This window comes from Rhinichthys klamathensis, unplaced genomic scaffold (genome assembly GCF_029890125.1).
Source record: "Rhinichthys klamathensis goyatoka isolate OS25496 unplaced genomic scaffold, OSU_Roscu_1.1 h1tg000170l_1, whole genome shotgun sequence".
Lineage (NCBI taxonomy): Eukaryota > Metazoa > Chordata > Actinopteri > Cypriniformes > Leuciscidae > Rhinichthys > Rhinichthys klamathensis.
In genome coordinates this window covers 2,258,682-2,274,078 of record NW_026606701.1, presented here as the reverse complement: position 1 = coordinate 2,274,078, position 15,397 = coordinate 2,258,682, and the positions used below count along the sequence as shown (strand labels likewise).

At 37.2% G+C, this 15,397-nt stretch overlaps 1 protein-coding gene across 4 annotated transcripts; it reads left to right on the top strand.

Annotated features, from left to right (window-relative positions):
* The first annotated feature begins 1,766 nt into the window (after positions 1–1,766).
* mideasa (mitotic deacetylase associated SANT domain protein a) lies at positions 1,767–15,234 on the top strand. 4 transcript variants are annotated; one of them, XM_056259907.1, is made up of 14 exons: positions 1,767–1,779; positions 2,902–2,983; positions 3,128–4,492; positions 6,007–6,243; positions 6,971–7,283; positions 8,141–8,207; positions 8,288–8,430; positions 8,532–8,635; positions 8,901–8,976; positions 10,091–10,179; positions 10,309–10,431; positions 10,680–10,787; positions 10,950–11,161; positions 14,423–15,234. In XM_056259907.1, the coding sequence occupies exons 3-14, from the start codon at positions 3,143–3,145 to the stop codon at positions 14,655–14,657; spliced, it is 3,057 nt and encodes a 1,018-aa protein (XP_056115882.1). In that variant the 5' UTR covers positions 1,767–1,779; positions 2,902–2,983; positions 3,128–3,142; the 3' UTR covers positions 14,658–15,234. The 4 variants fall into 4 exon arrangements, with proteins under 4 accessions (XP_056115882.1, XP_056115884.1, XP_056115883.1 ...); XM_056259908.1 differs by lacking the exon at positions 1,767–1,779 and adding an exon at positions 1,921–2,271 and having other exon boundaries at positions 10,953–11,161; XM_056259906.1 differs by lacking the exon at positions 1,767–1,779 and adding an exon at positions 1,923–2,271.
* The last annotated feature ends 163 nt before the right edge of the window (positions 15,235–15,397 follow it).

Sequence of the window (15,397 nt, the reverse complement as noted above, 5' to 3'; positions counted from 1 at the left end):
TTTTATGTTTATTGAATGTCCTCAGCCCCCCCTCCCCCCCATAAAAAAAGAATAATTAAATTACATCTAAAAAGGTGTGTTTTACAGTAAAAAAAGAGTGCACATCTTCTGTTTTAATATGACATATGAATCAAATATAAGGAGCAACAATAATTTGTGAATAATAATGATGACAAACTACAGTGTGTGAGACAACACGACGTACTGTTCCCTGACCTGTTGGCAAAATAATAATAATTTTAAATAATAATTAACAAATTAATATTTTACTCAAAAGTATTAGATGAGTGGCTTTTGAACTAGAAAACTTTATTTAACTCAAGATACGATATTATTTGATGAATTCTTATAAAAAAAGTTTCTTTGTTTCTCAAATGATGGGAATTTGGGGACTCGATTCCTTTGAAACCGTTGATCAAAAATATTATTTCAGATTCACGCCAGTAGATGGCGACAAGTGTTTGTTGTAAGAGTAAGAGTCGTTTAATCTTCCACTCCGATTCGTAAAAAAGTTGTCATTTTTTGTCTTGTTCAGGCTGTCAGCAGATTTGTGTTACTCTCATTCGCTCGGAGTCAGTCTAGACAGTGACGAAAGTTGTATTCGTCCAGGAGGTCCAACAAATTATATCTAGCCTATTTTTTTTACAGTCTATGTATCTAGCTCACCACCTCAGTACACAGTCACGCTTCACTGGAGACTTCAGTGAAAGAAAAGTGAACCAAAATGATTCATTCATTTAAAGAATTTTCAAAAACACTGATCTGTTGATTGAGTAACAAAATATGGCAACATGCTATTTTTGTGCTATTTGTACTTTTTATGCTCTAGTACTTTTTGCTAAAAAAAATTGAGTTACTGTTCAATTAGAAACTGTAGCCTACCTGTTTATTATTAGATGGTTCTTATTTATTAGTACTTATTCCAATAGTGACTACTAGTATTGAATTATAATTTACTAGTTATAAACAGAACTAAAATAAATAAAAAAATTAGAACTAGTATTTAGAACTTGCCTTCTTGTTGCTTTGGGTTTGTTACATCCTTACATTTTTGTGGTAAGGAGCATATGACAAAGTTACAATTACAGGCTGTTTAAAATTATATACAGCACTGAGATTTTTTCTTTTCCTTTTCTTTTCTTTTTAACATAAATGCCGACACTTTCAACACAACCTGTTGTATATCTCGATGTCAGTAAAAGTTAAAGAGATATAAATATAAATGTTGATCTCAGTAATAAAATATGACATTCCATTCTGTGCGAGAAGTTCCTTCCGTCCAATCACAGTGTGCGCTTTTGCGCCTTGTGTCGCCTCGCCTTTAATCCGAAACACGCTGATTGGTTGCGTGGGTGCGAACTGTTTTGTTGATAAATAATTTTGATGGATTGATTATTGTAAGAGGATCCGACCCCGAACTCTACGCATCCTGCTAACAGTAGGCTATTGGTAAAATTGCGCTTATACGGCAGAATGTAAACAGGAAAACAGGTTTGGTGACTACCGAGGTGTTCAAACGTGTTCGGATACAAAAAGTTGTTAGGTTTGGCAGCCTACTAGTTAGAAAGGCCTCTCGATGCATTATGACACGGTATTTTAGCGTATCATCAGATGTGCGCACTTACGTCTAGGCGTTTACGACAGACTGCATTGTAGTATGTGTTTATGGCCATGCACGCACGCTGTTGACTTTGCCCAGGGCTTGAACTGTTTTTGTAAGGCGCTGTCATCCGAACTTGAAAAGTAAGGAAGGAAGGAGGACGTCAATGTTGCAACAGTGTAAGTACGCTACAGTTCTTATCTGCTTTCATACACGACATTTCGTTGAATAAGTCAAGAAACACCAAGGAGCAAAATGCACAAATACTGAAACTTTGCAGTCTTACAGGGAAGTATGTAGGACAGTTTGCTTTGCTGTGCAGCATTACTAATACTTATATTTTGTTATAACAAATGTTTTCATCGTGGTTTCTGGGTTGGGAGAGGTCGTCAATGGTTTGAAAAGTAGTTCTGCTTGTTCTCTCTCTCCTGTATACTCTCCATATCTCTCTCTCTCCCTTTCCCTCTTCACTTCCTGTAATTCTTGTTGTCTTGCATTGCAATTTTAATGCCCCTCCCGTGCCTGTCTGCTGTTGCCTTCTGCATTTGTGTTTTTTCAGGTTTCCTGGTTTTTGACCACTATGTTCCTTCTCTACGCACAAGTCTTGCCAAATAGCCATTAATTAATGGTATGCATACGGAAATATTTGCAAATTTGGTGTCCTGTCAATCGTGAGTATGTTATGGTTGGTTAGGTAATTGGTGATCTGAAGTTTGCTTGACAAATCATTCTATTTATTGTTTCTGTAGAGATTTGATATGTTTATTCGGGGGCCAACACTGACATTTGGGTAAACTTTTTTGTATTTTATAATAAGATCTTTTTTTTTCCCATTATGATATAAGGATTCGTTTCACCCTGACATTTTAAAAAAATGTCCCCTTAAAAAATATTAAAATGAATTTTAATTTAAAAACTAAATACATGCTTATTATTAGTGAGTCCCTAAGATAATGGAAAAAATATGAGATGGGAGGAAACATTTCAATGATTTTGCATTTGTTTGCAAAAGGTTTGCGTATCCCTGAGAAACTTTGTGTTCTCTCCCAAAAAAGTGTTGCGTTTGCTCACACTCACTTAGATCATAGAAGAGGTGTGTGCAAGTTATTGTTTGTATGAATAGCATTTTAATGTATATATTTTTTAATAATGTAATGAATCTGGACAAAATTAAATGAGTGTCATGGCATTGACCTATTTGACTTTTTTTGTCCTTTTATTTTGTGTAGAATGCATACGACATTATACTCCTATTGTGACTGATTTCAAAACCTAACTTTTTGTCTTTCTCTCCTTTTTAGAACGTTTCCCTTGACTGAGGAATGACTGAGGTTTTAAATATTTACACCACCTTTATACTGCCGTTTAGAAGCAAGTGGGGAGGTGAGGCTCCTAGACCCCACATAATCCTGCATGCACTCTGCTCTGTAAAACATTATTATTATTTAACTTCGGCCTTGTTCAAACCTAATCAGGGTTATTTAAAACTGAAGAGCTGAATGCCCTGGGTTTTTGCTTGTCTTCTAGTTTTACACAACTGCCATGAGTCTTTCTCCACACCAGAGAGGAACCATAAACAGTATTAGTAAGCAGAATGTTGAAGCCATTGGTGAAACAATGCAGCATTCAGGAGATCTCTTCTACAACGTGGGAGCTCCTTCCTTGGAGCAAACTCACAGCAGTCCAGAGGGTTTGGTGGATTCTAGTCCTGAAGTCCAGGGCGCTTTCAAATCTGATAAAGGATATCCGGTCCGAGGGCATTTTCAGCAGTCGGGACCAGTGAAGTGGGTGCATCAGGACCCAGTGCAGACCTCGACTTGGTTTCAGGGCCTCCCGAACATGAAGTGGTCACAGAACTTTGGCCCTTCTCTTAGTGCTATAGATGACCCAAGGGCCTTTCACAAAAGTCATGAGATGGAGGCTATGAAGTTGGAAAAGCTTTCGCCAGGTTCCTCGCAGTCCTACACAGACACATCTCACGTTCCTGGGGCGGATTGGGACCATCACACGATGGCAGTCATGCATCATGCTCAATTCCAGGCTCTCCAACAAGGTCACATACCTGCAGACCTCCAATATCAGCCTCAGGGCATGAATCACGATATGACTGATTCCACTCTGCAACCCTTCCAGTTGGCGTTTGGACCTACCAAGCAGCCGCAGGCAACTGGTTTCCAACAAGTCTTCCAAGGCAATAATGCATCTTTAAATATGAATTACAACGAGAAGCCGAAATCACAACAGCAACTCTTGCAGTTGCAACAGCAACAGCTGCATCGTCAACACCAGATGCAACAGTTGCAGCAAATGCGTCAGTTGCAGCAGCAGCAGCAGCAACAGAATCAAATCCAGCAGCAGCAACGGCTGCATCAGATGCAACAGCAGTACCACCAGCAGAAGAAAAGGCAGGAACAGATGCAGCAGCAGCAACTGCAACTGCAGCAGCATGGACAAGGTTTTCAACACCTAGATTCTATAGAAAAGCAGCGAGCCAAACAAGAGATTGAGTCACAGGATCTTCCCAGCGCTCAGGTGAAAATCGAATTGAGTCAGACCCAGCTCACTGTCCCTCAACCACAACATCTTGTTCCTCAGGAATCAAATTACCAGGAATCTGGCCCCGCAGAGCCCACTCCAGACCTCCAAGAAACCCAAACCAAACGACAGGTCCTCCCTCGCCGCTCTCGGCGACTCTCTAAAGATGGCATCTCTCCTCAAGGCGACCAGCCCTCCAAGGACAAGGTTTCTTCTCAGAATGGAGGAGTTGGTGGAGTCCAAGGACCCACAGTGGGGGTCATTCAAAGCACTCAGAGACGGCGGAGGGCCTCTAAGGAGATCAACCTTGAGACTCTTGCTCAAAAGGCCTCAGAGATGGAATTTCTGCCAGCCAAGGTGAGCCCAGTTCATTTGGAAATCCATTTTAAGCCTAATTTTACAACAGTGGAATAGTAGAAATATGTTCTAATATTAAATGGAACATACTGGGCTAGATATGTCCTTAAATACATTTTGTGAGTGCCACTAGCGTCGCCAAACGAAATTGCAAATATATTAATTGTTTTCAAAAAGGTTTCTTGAGTACACGCCCTTACTGCCATTGGTCCAACAAACTGATAGTCTTGACCCCCCCCCCCCCCCCAACCCCCCCCCCCCCCCAAAATCCATTCCATTGGTTGTGCCACTGTTGCAGTTGCAGGTTGCTCAAATAAACAGTCATTTTTAATAACGCCACAATGTTTAAACTTTCTTAGGAAATCTATTGGCCAATTAAACCATTCAAAAGTTTGGTGTTGGTAAGATTTTTAATATTTTTAAAATAAGTTTATTATTCTCAACAGGCTGCATTTATTGTTGAAAATATAATAATTTATTTGTGAAATTTGATTACAATTTCAAATAATTATTTTCTATGATAATATATTTTTAAATGTAATTTATTCCTGTAAAGGCAAAGCTGAATTTTCAGCATCATTTCTCCAGTCTTCAGTGCCACATGATCCTTGAGGAATCATTCTATGCTAAATATGTTTTTGAAAACCGTGATGCGTTTTTTTTTTTCAAGAATCTTTAAGTAGAAAGTTCAAAAGAACAGCATTTATTTGAAATAGAAATCTTTTGTAATGTAATAAATTATTTTCTGTCACGTTTGACCGATTTAATTGATCATTGCTGAATTATTAAATCTGTTTGTTTTTTCTGTAAATAATATCTTACTGACCACAAGCTTTTGAACAGTATTGTATGCCTTAAATATTTAAAATTATTATGGGATGTTTTGCTGATGGTCTACTAAGTTGCTTTTGTTGTTTAAACAAGCTTATGAATTGGCTTATTCAAAACCTTAAAATTTTCCACTGCTGACTCGCTTTATTACGCTTTATTACTAATCAAGCTATAAAGTAAATATTACAGTACAAATTTGGCTCATAGTAGTGTTTGCTACCGAGCTTCACCAGTCATATACACACAGTATAATGTGCAGTAAAGTTTATGGAGTTAGTGAGCATTGTGAAGCAGTCTGGTGAGCAGCTGCATGTCTGCACACCTTCACATTCCACTCTCTCTCAAAATCCTTTGTTGAATTTGGGAGTGGCCGATTCACCAAGCACTATTTGCTAACATTTATCCAATCCAAACTTCACAAAACAAGAAGCTTATGGTATAAATTTATTCTTTAAATATAATGGACTGTCTTCAGATACTTCTATGTAACAGGAAATAGACATGTATTAAAAACATGGACTGTAACTGTGTTTTTAAGATCGCATAAAACCATCTAGTTGTGTGACTCACTTAAACGCTGCAGGTTGCTTACACATAATTAACTTTATTTGTGCCTCTTTATCCCTTGATTTTTTTTTTCTCCATTTATATTTACTTCTGTCTTTTTAATCTTCTCTTAATAGTGTGAGGACATTACCCCTGGTAGACCAGCTGGTATGGCCCCTCTAGTCATCCCAGTCTCGGTCCCAGTTCGAAGATGTCAAACCAAAATGGAAGTGCAGGGCAGCTGGGCACAGACGGATAATGTTCGGAATCCCTCAGAGGTTTCACATCAACAGAACCAGCCTGATCGCAAACCCTCTGTTATTGTAGCACGCCGGCACTCATTAAAGAACTCCGCATCCGAGAGCTTCTTCCAGGTACAGGTTATTGTCAAGTCAAGTCAGCTTTATTTAAATAGTGCTTTATACAGCACAGATTATTTCAAAGTATCTTTACAGTGATAAACAGGAAAATAATGATCAATGATGCAAACAGAATTCAATTATGCTGGAAAGAATCACTAAAAAAGACAATAGTGTCACTATTCAGCTTAAGTCAGTTCAGTGTGGTTCAGTTTGGTTCAGTAACTGTGTAAGGTTAATACATTATAAAATGAGTTCAATTCAGCCATAAAGCAGCTCTGCAGAAAACAGTGATGCCGTCAACCAGCCCAGTTCATTTCTCATCCAATAGTGTCAGTGCAATCAAATCAATAATATTGCTGAATATTAAGTGTCCCCGACTAAGCAAGCCAAAGGTGACAGTGGCAACGAACTCAAATGGTTCTCAAATAATTTACATGCTTTTGCACACTAAAAGTGTACTTGAGCTTTTAAAATGTTTTTCTTTCTTCTGCCGAACACAGAATAAGATATTCTGAAGGGTCAAACAGTTGACTGTTGTCATTGACTTTCACAGTATGGGGGGAAAAAAAATACCATGTAAGTCAATGGCTACTGTCACCTGTTTGGTTACCCACATTCTTAAAATGATCTTCTTCTGTGTTCAGCAGAAGAAAGAAAAACATACATGTCTGAAACAACTTGAGGGTGAGTATATGATGACAGGATTTTCATCTGTTTCTACCATTTATGTTTCTATCAGGGTACCGGGCAAGAGGACAAATCCAGGCGCCGCCCACGACCTGAGCCTCTGGTCATACCTCAGCCATGCACTTTCATCGCCCCTTCTGTCTACTCCAGCATCACCCCCTACCAGAGCAATCTGCGTTCCCCAGTGCGCCTGCCAGACCATGCCAGCATCATCCCGCCGTACACCCCTCCGCCCATTCTTTCACCTGTGCGTGAAGGCTCTGGGCTGTACTCTGTTCTGTTCCTCTCTTCTATGTCAGCAGGCAGCCAGATCCTGCCACCCCCATCCACACCCCGAAGCAACACACGAAGCTTGCTGCGCACAAGTACGTTCCACCTTGCATTTTTGTATTTTTATTAGGAAAAATGTACAACAGTGTTCTAAGCATTAACATTTACTAATGCTGTAGTTATAGTAAACTACAAATGAACAATAGTTTCTTACAGCATTTTTTCATTTACGTTAATGTTAATTTACAGTATAAACACACTATTGTTCATTGATAGTTGTCATTAATTAATGTTAACGTACAACTTTTAATGGTATAAATAATAATAAATGAACTAATAATGAAAAATACTTTTATTATTAACATGGTAATTGTGCTAACTAATGTTAACGTATGTAACCTTATTGTAAAGTGTCTCATTTTTACCGTCAGTATTTGATTGTTTATTCATACTTAATAATACCTAATTAATAATAACTTCTAATTCATCTATTAATAAGTATCAATAAACTGGACATTCTTACTGCATTTATTAATCTTCTTAATTAATGTTAATTTACATTGTTAGTTTATAATTCATTAACTAATGTTAATTAACGAAATGTTAAAAATCTATTAGTATATGTAAAAATAAAACTTAACCTAGATGGATAAAAGCTGTAATTGTTTTGTCCATTAGTTAATGCATTGGGTATCATGAACTAATAATGTTAACAAACGTTTTTGTAAAAAAAAAAAAAAGTAGTGTTATTGTACTAGTTGTTAGTTCACGTTAACTATTGTGCTAACTAATGTTAACTTACACAGCCTTAATGTAAAATGTCAACCCTTTTTCACTATTTGTTTATTCATGTTTATTCTTACTTATTAATTCCAAGTGTAGATGAACTGTGTAGTTCATCATATTGACATGATTAATCTCTCTCTTGCTGACTTTATTTTCTGCTTTTCAGGCAGTTCTGATATCAGTCCTCCTGCACTCCCACTGTTTGGAGAAGCAACGCCTGTCAGCCTAGAACCGTGAGCACTTATTAAAAAAAGCTATTCATCACAATCACTGTCCATTCATCTAATCTATTTTCCCTCTCTTGCATGTTTAGGCGCATAAACATCGGCTCTCAGTATCAGGCAGAGATTCCAGAACTATGGGATCAGACTTTGGCCCTAAAGGACCAGCATAAAGCAACTTTGGTCTGGCTCCCTAATTCAGAGGCTGATTCTACGGCCTCCCAGGATACAAGATGTAACTTGTCTTTAGACAGCATTGATATAGCGAATGTTCTCCAAATACATATAACACAGACATACACACATATTTCCATTCCAATCCTTATTATTTTCCAGTTGATGACCTTATGAACCTGGTCTGCTCCAGTGTCATGTGTGGAGGAGGAACCAACCCAGAGCTAGCAATGCACTGCCTGCACGAGTGCAAAGGCGATGTCATGGTGAGCACAGTCCTCAATGCACAGTTGTTTCTCTTCATTCTTATTTGAAATGAGTTGTGCTGTTTAATAGTTAAGCAGAAAATGTGAAATTTAATGCGTGTTTGCTGAAGAAAATTATTAATTCTATTAAAAAAATTGATTTTGCTGGCCCCAAACATTTGAACGGTTGTGTGTCTAAAAGTGTCCAAATACTTATTGGAGCCACTGTATTTGATGCATAAATATGTTTTCTGGAGAAACAATAAATGTTGTTTTGACTCTGTAGCAAGCTCTGGAAATGATGATGATGAAGAATCCCATCTTCTCCAGGAACCACCATCTGGCAAACTACCACTATGCAGGTAGAAACTCATTTACAGAAACATAGTTGTGGGCAAAAAAAAACTAATTAATCACACATTTTTCTGAAATTAATCGCACCTAACGTTAAAATCTTTTTATATATATTTTATATTGCAATGCATATTTTCACACTGAATCTCGAAATTAATGCAGAAAAAACTAAAGATATTTAAAGACATTTTAAATCTTTGTTTAATGACATCTTTTTACTAAGTACTATTAATAAAGGCATCAGTGATACCAAATATTGCTAATGGTGTCTCTATTAATTCGATTTTTTTTAATCAATTTCTCGGGATGAAATAATTAATACCCTTTCAACATTACAGTATAATATTGCAACAACCTTTAATTTAAATGAACTTAAAACAAACTTCACTAGGGCTGTCTTTGTTTGTCTAAGAAACAATTTTGATTATGACGATTAATTAGTCTCTTTAAGCTGCATTATATTTCTCAGCAACAAGGTGGAGGCATTGCTGTTTTTGAAGAAACTGTCTTTTGGTCTATGTCTTTACATTGTGACTTCTAAAAGAGTGGTTGTCTGAAATATCTGTGGTTACATCAAATAACAGCCACCAGATGGTTATTTAATAATCATGACAGGCCTAATCTTCATATAAACCCATTATAATAAATGTCACACATTTAGCTGTGCCTTTAATATAGTGTGTTGTATATAGTGTATATAGTAATATAATGTTTATGTCTCTGACAATACCAGCTATCTCTGCTTGAAGAAGAGCTGTCAGGTTTTTTTCCCCCTAAGTTTATTTTCCACATTCATTTAAAAAAAGTTAAAACATTTGGCATCACTATTTTTAAGTGAGGATCAGTCCTTGTGATACAAGTCAGTATTGCAATATTTACACATTTTTGCTCTACACCACATACTGTGACGCTAGCCAAAGATGCCAGGTAGGGATGCTACATTAACTGTTAAACGCGTTAAACAGAAAATATCAATCGCAGAAATGAATGTGTTATTTTTGACAGCCCTAACATGCTGTCACTGTAAATGGATATTTAAATTATTGCAATTGCAATCCAGCAGATTATCTGTAATGTTTTATGGTGGATAACAAGAGAGTAATGTTCCTTAAATATTGACAGGATCAGATTGCTGGACTGTGGATGAAAAACGATTCTTCAACAAGGGAATTTCTGCTTACAGGAAAGATTTCTTCTTAGTGCAAAAACTAGTATGCAGTCTTCTTTTGGTTCTAATATATTGGTCATATATTGATCCATATTAAGTAAATAAATATGTTTTTAAAAAAATACCTTTTTAAGGTGACATTGTGTTTTTGTTAATCTGTCTGTTTTGGCAGGTGAGGACTAAAACAGTGGCACAGTGTGTGGAGTTCTACTACACTTATAAGAAACAAGCAAAGGTTGGTCGTAATGGGACTTTTACATATGGACCTTCAGACCCAGAGGAAAGCCTCCCTGTGGTAAAGGCTGTTACTGCTGTTAGACATTGTCATTGTCTTTGACTTTTTAGCACATGTACAGTGGGATCCAAAAGTGTGAGACCAGACTAAAAAATCATTCATAATTTAAATATAAACAAAATTTGTACACTTATAAAATCTGTGCTACAATAAATCTGTACAATTTGATGCATGCATGCTGGTAATATTTGCCTCTGTGAGACTTTTCATTTTCATATCATCAGTCTGTTCATTCATCTCCAACATAGATGAATGTGAAAGAGGAAGAAAATGATAGTAAACACCAGGAGGGAACACAAGATCATGTGGATGAGCGTCTTCAAGATGTGACCAAGACACTTCAGGACAATGAGAATGTGAGTATTTGGAGTGAAAGCATACTCCTCTTTGTATATAAATATAGTAAATACACCATAAAGACTTTGTCATGTTTCTCTGGGTTGGAATATTAAATGTCTTGTTATAGCCAAATGAGTAGCTCATTCTATTTGCACGGTTGTATTTACTGGCTCATCCAGAAGAGGGCAGACGTGGCTCATGAGGACCAAAAGAATGGCTCTGCAAAAGAGTCTTCTGGCCTGATGCCAGCAACTCAACCCTCCTTCAAAACTCCTTCGCCTGCACCTCCGAAGCCTCGCTCCGACAATACCGGGAAGAAAAACAGGGCTTCAACTGTCAACAAAAGTCAGGGAGAGCCAGAGGGCATTTTCCCTTGCAAGAAGTGCAGTAGGTTAGTCAGTTTGTATATGCTGGTCTATGAATTTTGACTCTGAAAATTAAAGGGGTCATATAATGGTACATGCACTTTTACAAGTTGATTGTACTGAAATGTGTGTTGGCAGTGCCTGTACACAAACATCATATAATGATAAAAATCCATCCAGTGGTTTTGTTTTAATCTCCTTATATGTTTTCCCCTGCCTCAAATCGAGCCGTTCGTTTTTGTGACGTCAATAAAACGGACGCCCCTCCCACGATTGTTGATTGACGGGAGCGTTTCAACACAGACCCGCCCTCGCACATGAGGTAGCTGTCAATCATAGTCTGCGCGGCGCGGACCGGACCGGCGCGGTCATTGTTGATATGCTGGAGCTGTCTATGAGCAGAATGGCGTCTAAGCGATTGTGGTGTTCTGTTCTTGGGTGTAATAACGAACACAGTCATTTTAATGTTCCTAAATCCGAACCGCTGAAGACGCAGTGGCTGAGTTTGGGTTTCGAAGGGAATATTCCCCACGAGCAACGTCAATGCTCTCATGTTTGCGCGAATCATTTCACACACCAGACTGCTTTATAAACGAGGGTCAGTATAAAGCTGGATTTGCTAAGAAGCTTTGCTAAAAAGGATCGGTACCAGATATTCGTGTTCCTGCTGAACCTCCAGAAGAACGGAAGTGAGTGAAACGTTTTATTAAACTTTATATTAATATATTAATCTTTGCAAATCGCTAGCTGCGCGCTTCACAATGAATGCGTCTAAGGTTTACACTCAGGGTACATTACGGCATGTTTTCTATGTATGACGTTCTCAATATAATTCATAATTCCACGTTTAGGGCCGTTACATAGTCAACGCGAGCAAGCAACGCGAGCAAGCAACGCGAGCAAGCAACGCGAGCTACGCGCTCCTTTTCATAGTACACAAGCGTCACCGGCGATGCGTGAAATGCAATACACCGATTGCGCAGCAGGGGGTAGTAGAGTTTAGAGTCGGGTCACGTAAAATTCAGATCAAAATGGCAACTGAAGAGGAGTGCATATTGCTGATTTTACATCGGCGGCAACAAAGGATGTATACGAACAAGCTCGCATAACTTTTCCTCTTCGCCCGCCATTGTATTCAAATCTTCTTCTTCTGTAAACATAATAATATACCTTTTTATGTACATTACTTGCAATGTCGCCCCCACCGACAACGCATAGTATTGCGTGCATCGGCGCGTCGCGTATCAAAAACTAGGACGACACATTTGGCTACGCATCGACGCATAATGGCGGCCGAAGCGTAGCGATGTGTAGCCTTGCGCACGCGTATGCGTACCGATGCGTTGACTATGTAAGGGCCCTTATACTGAACAACGCGTTATGGCTATTGTGTTATTGTGTTACAAACGGTGTATGCACAGAACAGAGGGGCGGGGTGAGCAAAGCTCATGATCATTTAAAGGCATATGCACTGAAACGGCGTGCTGAAAACAGAGCTGTTTTTGACCAGGTAAAATAAGTGTTTTCTTACAATACTAATGAGAATTTTTAATTAAAGTATATTACAAACTTTTAATTTAGACCCTTAAGAATCATATTAGCTTGTACAAAAATGGCATTATATGACCCCAAACTGAATTAAGCAAGTTTGTCTTAGTTGCATTTACCTCAAAGGACAGTTGAGAACAGTTTTTTTCCGGAGCTTTCTTAAACTAGTTGCACCTATATGAGGGTTTACACTGTATTGTATTTTTACTCTTACTCTGGTTGCACTTTATTTTACAGTATGTGCACTTAAGTGTACTTAGTACCTAGTTATAACCCAGATATTCCAATTAATATAATAAATGCATAGTATGTACATGGGGAACAGGACTGTAAAATAAACTGCTAATCTTACTCTTGTACTGTACATCTTATCTAAGTAGAATAAGAGTGAGAATTCTGCCCACTGAACTCTTTATCTCTGGTCTTCAGACCAGTTTATCTGGGTATTTGATATTCAGACACTGAATATATTACTTTCAATATTAATGTTATTATCATAATAAATGTATCAACATATTAAATATTAAAATATAATTTTGCAATATTAAATGTAATGGTAATATTCCAATAATATTACATCTAGATGGATATTTTCCAAATTATTTAATATATAAATATTTCAATATCATTTATTAACTAATTTTATATATGTGTCCTGCAAGGTTAGTAGAGTACTCTTAACCAGAGATATTATGATGATAATAATTGTATTAATAATAATATGTCATTGGTCTGAGGCCACATAATAACTCAGCAATTTTATTCTCTAAAGCAGAGGGAAATGATTTAACTTATGTTTAAAAGTATCATTGAAGATTTAGATTGTTACTCACCCTCATGTCGTTCCAAACCATACGATTTTCGTTAATCTTTGAAACACACATGAAGATATTTAAATTAAATCTGAGAGATTTCTGTCCCTCCACTGACAGCTACGCAACAACCACTTTTTCACGCTTCAAAAAGTTAACAAAGAGATTGTAAAACTAATCCATATGAATTGAGAGGTTTAGTCCAAATTTTCTGAAGATACAAGATCGCTTTATATGATGAACAGATTGAATTTATGCTTTTATCAGCGAAGATAAACAGAAGCTCAACTGTACTTGCAAACTCGTACAGAACAAACCTCATTGGTTTTTGCGGAAGCTCAAACATGCTGCGTAACACAGGAGAATAAACCTCATTGGTTCTTGCACATCAAGTGAACATGCTTGAGTTTCCGCTTATCATAACAGATGTCCGAGTTGGTTTATATGTGAATTAAAGCCTAAATTCAATCGGTTCATCATATAAAGCGATCTTGTCTCTTCAGAAAATTTCTCATATGGATTATTTTTACGATCTCTTCATAACCTTTTTGAAGCTTTAAAATGGTAGTTGCATAGGCTGTCAATGGAGGGACAGAAATCTCTCAGATTACATTAAAATATCTTCATTTGTGTTTCGAAGATGAATGGAAGTCTTACGGGTTTGGAACGACATGAGTAAATGATGACAGTATTTATATTTTTGGGTGAACTATCCCTTTAAGGGCAAATTGCTTTTTACACTCTTTTTTTCTCATTGTCTGCTTATGCTTTTATAAATCCCTATATATTCATAACATTCACACAGCTAGCCAATGGTTTTAGGTGTGTGTGTATATATATATATACACACAAATATAAAGTAGTTTCTTATTTTAAGCAGTCCTTGTACTTATTTTGACGTCCTTGTGTGTGTGTGTGTATGTATAGGGTGTTCTATAAAGTGAAGAGCAGGAGTGCTCACATGAAGAGTCACTCCGAGCAGGAGAAGAAGGCAGCAGCACTGCGCCAAAGAGAAGAGGAAGAGCGAGTGGCTAAGGCAAAGCAGGAGATGCTAGAGGCAGCAAAGAGGAAGGAGGCACAAGAAGGAAAGAAAGAAGAGAGTAGTGGAGCTGAGGACAGCTCAGCAGAGCCAGATGATGAGCTGGATGAGGACTGGCATTGAGGAACTAGATGACTCCTTTAGTAGTCTTCTGTAGTACCAGTTGGTACCAAAAATGGGGCAGTTGGGATTTTTGAAATGATAACAGTGGATGATATGCCTTTTGTCTTTTTATTTTTACCAAAATTTTATAAGAACTTTCCTTTGGTATATATTTTTAAAAAATCCAGATGTCTGGCAATTTTGCATCATTCACGATGAATGAGCTTGATATGAAATCGAATGAATATGAGCGTTAAACTTTTCTAGATAGTACCCGAACAAGTTTTGTATGCATTCAGTGAGATTGTATTTTTTTATGTGTTTATGTAATATACATATGTAATCAAGAACACAGACTAAAATCCCCTTCCTTCTACCTTCTATATTTTCAATTAAATATTTCTTGTGCATGAAATGTATATAATGCATAAAGAATCTCTTTGTATTATATTGTGTACAATATTGATCCTGTTGTGTGTTTTTTCCAGGACTCTAAACTTAAAAGAATGTGTATTTTTATGTTTTCGATGCACTTAAAGGGGAGTGGAGTATTGGGATTAAGGGATTTTTTAAAATAAAACTCACATGTAAATGCAAATCACAAAAAAATACATATTTGACATATTGATCACATTTTTCACACTTTGCTGACTAATGTGACCACGCTTAATATTTGCTATTTTTCATAAATGTGTGCACAATAAAAACAAACTTTCGGTAAACTTGTATTATTTGTCTTGATATAATAAATATAAAAGGAA

Excerpts from the sequence above, each read along its gene's own strand:
- mideasa (XM_056259907.1), top strand. The coding sequence starts at position 3,143 with ATGAGTCTTTCTCCACACCAGAGAGGAACCATAAACAGTATTAGTAAG. Across the intron at positions 8,977-10,090 it reads GGCAAACTACCACTATGCAG|GATCAGATTGCTGGACTGTG; the intron begins GTAGAAACTCAT and ends AAATATTGACAG. Across the intron at positions 10,180-10,308 it reads TCTTCTTAGTGCAAAAACTA|GTGAGGACTAAAACAGTGGC; the intron begins GTATGCAGTCTT and ends CTGTTTTGGCAG.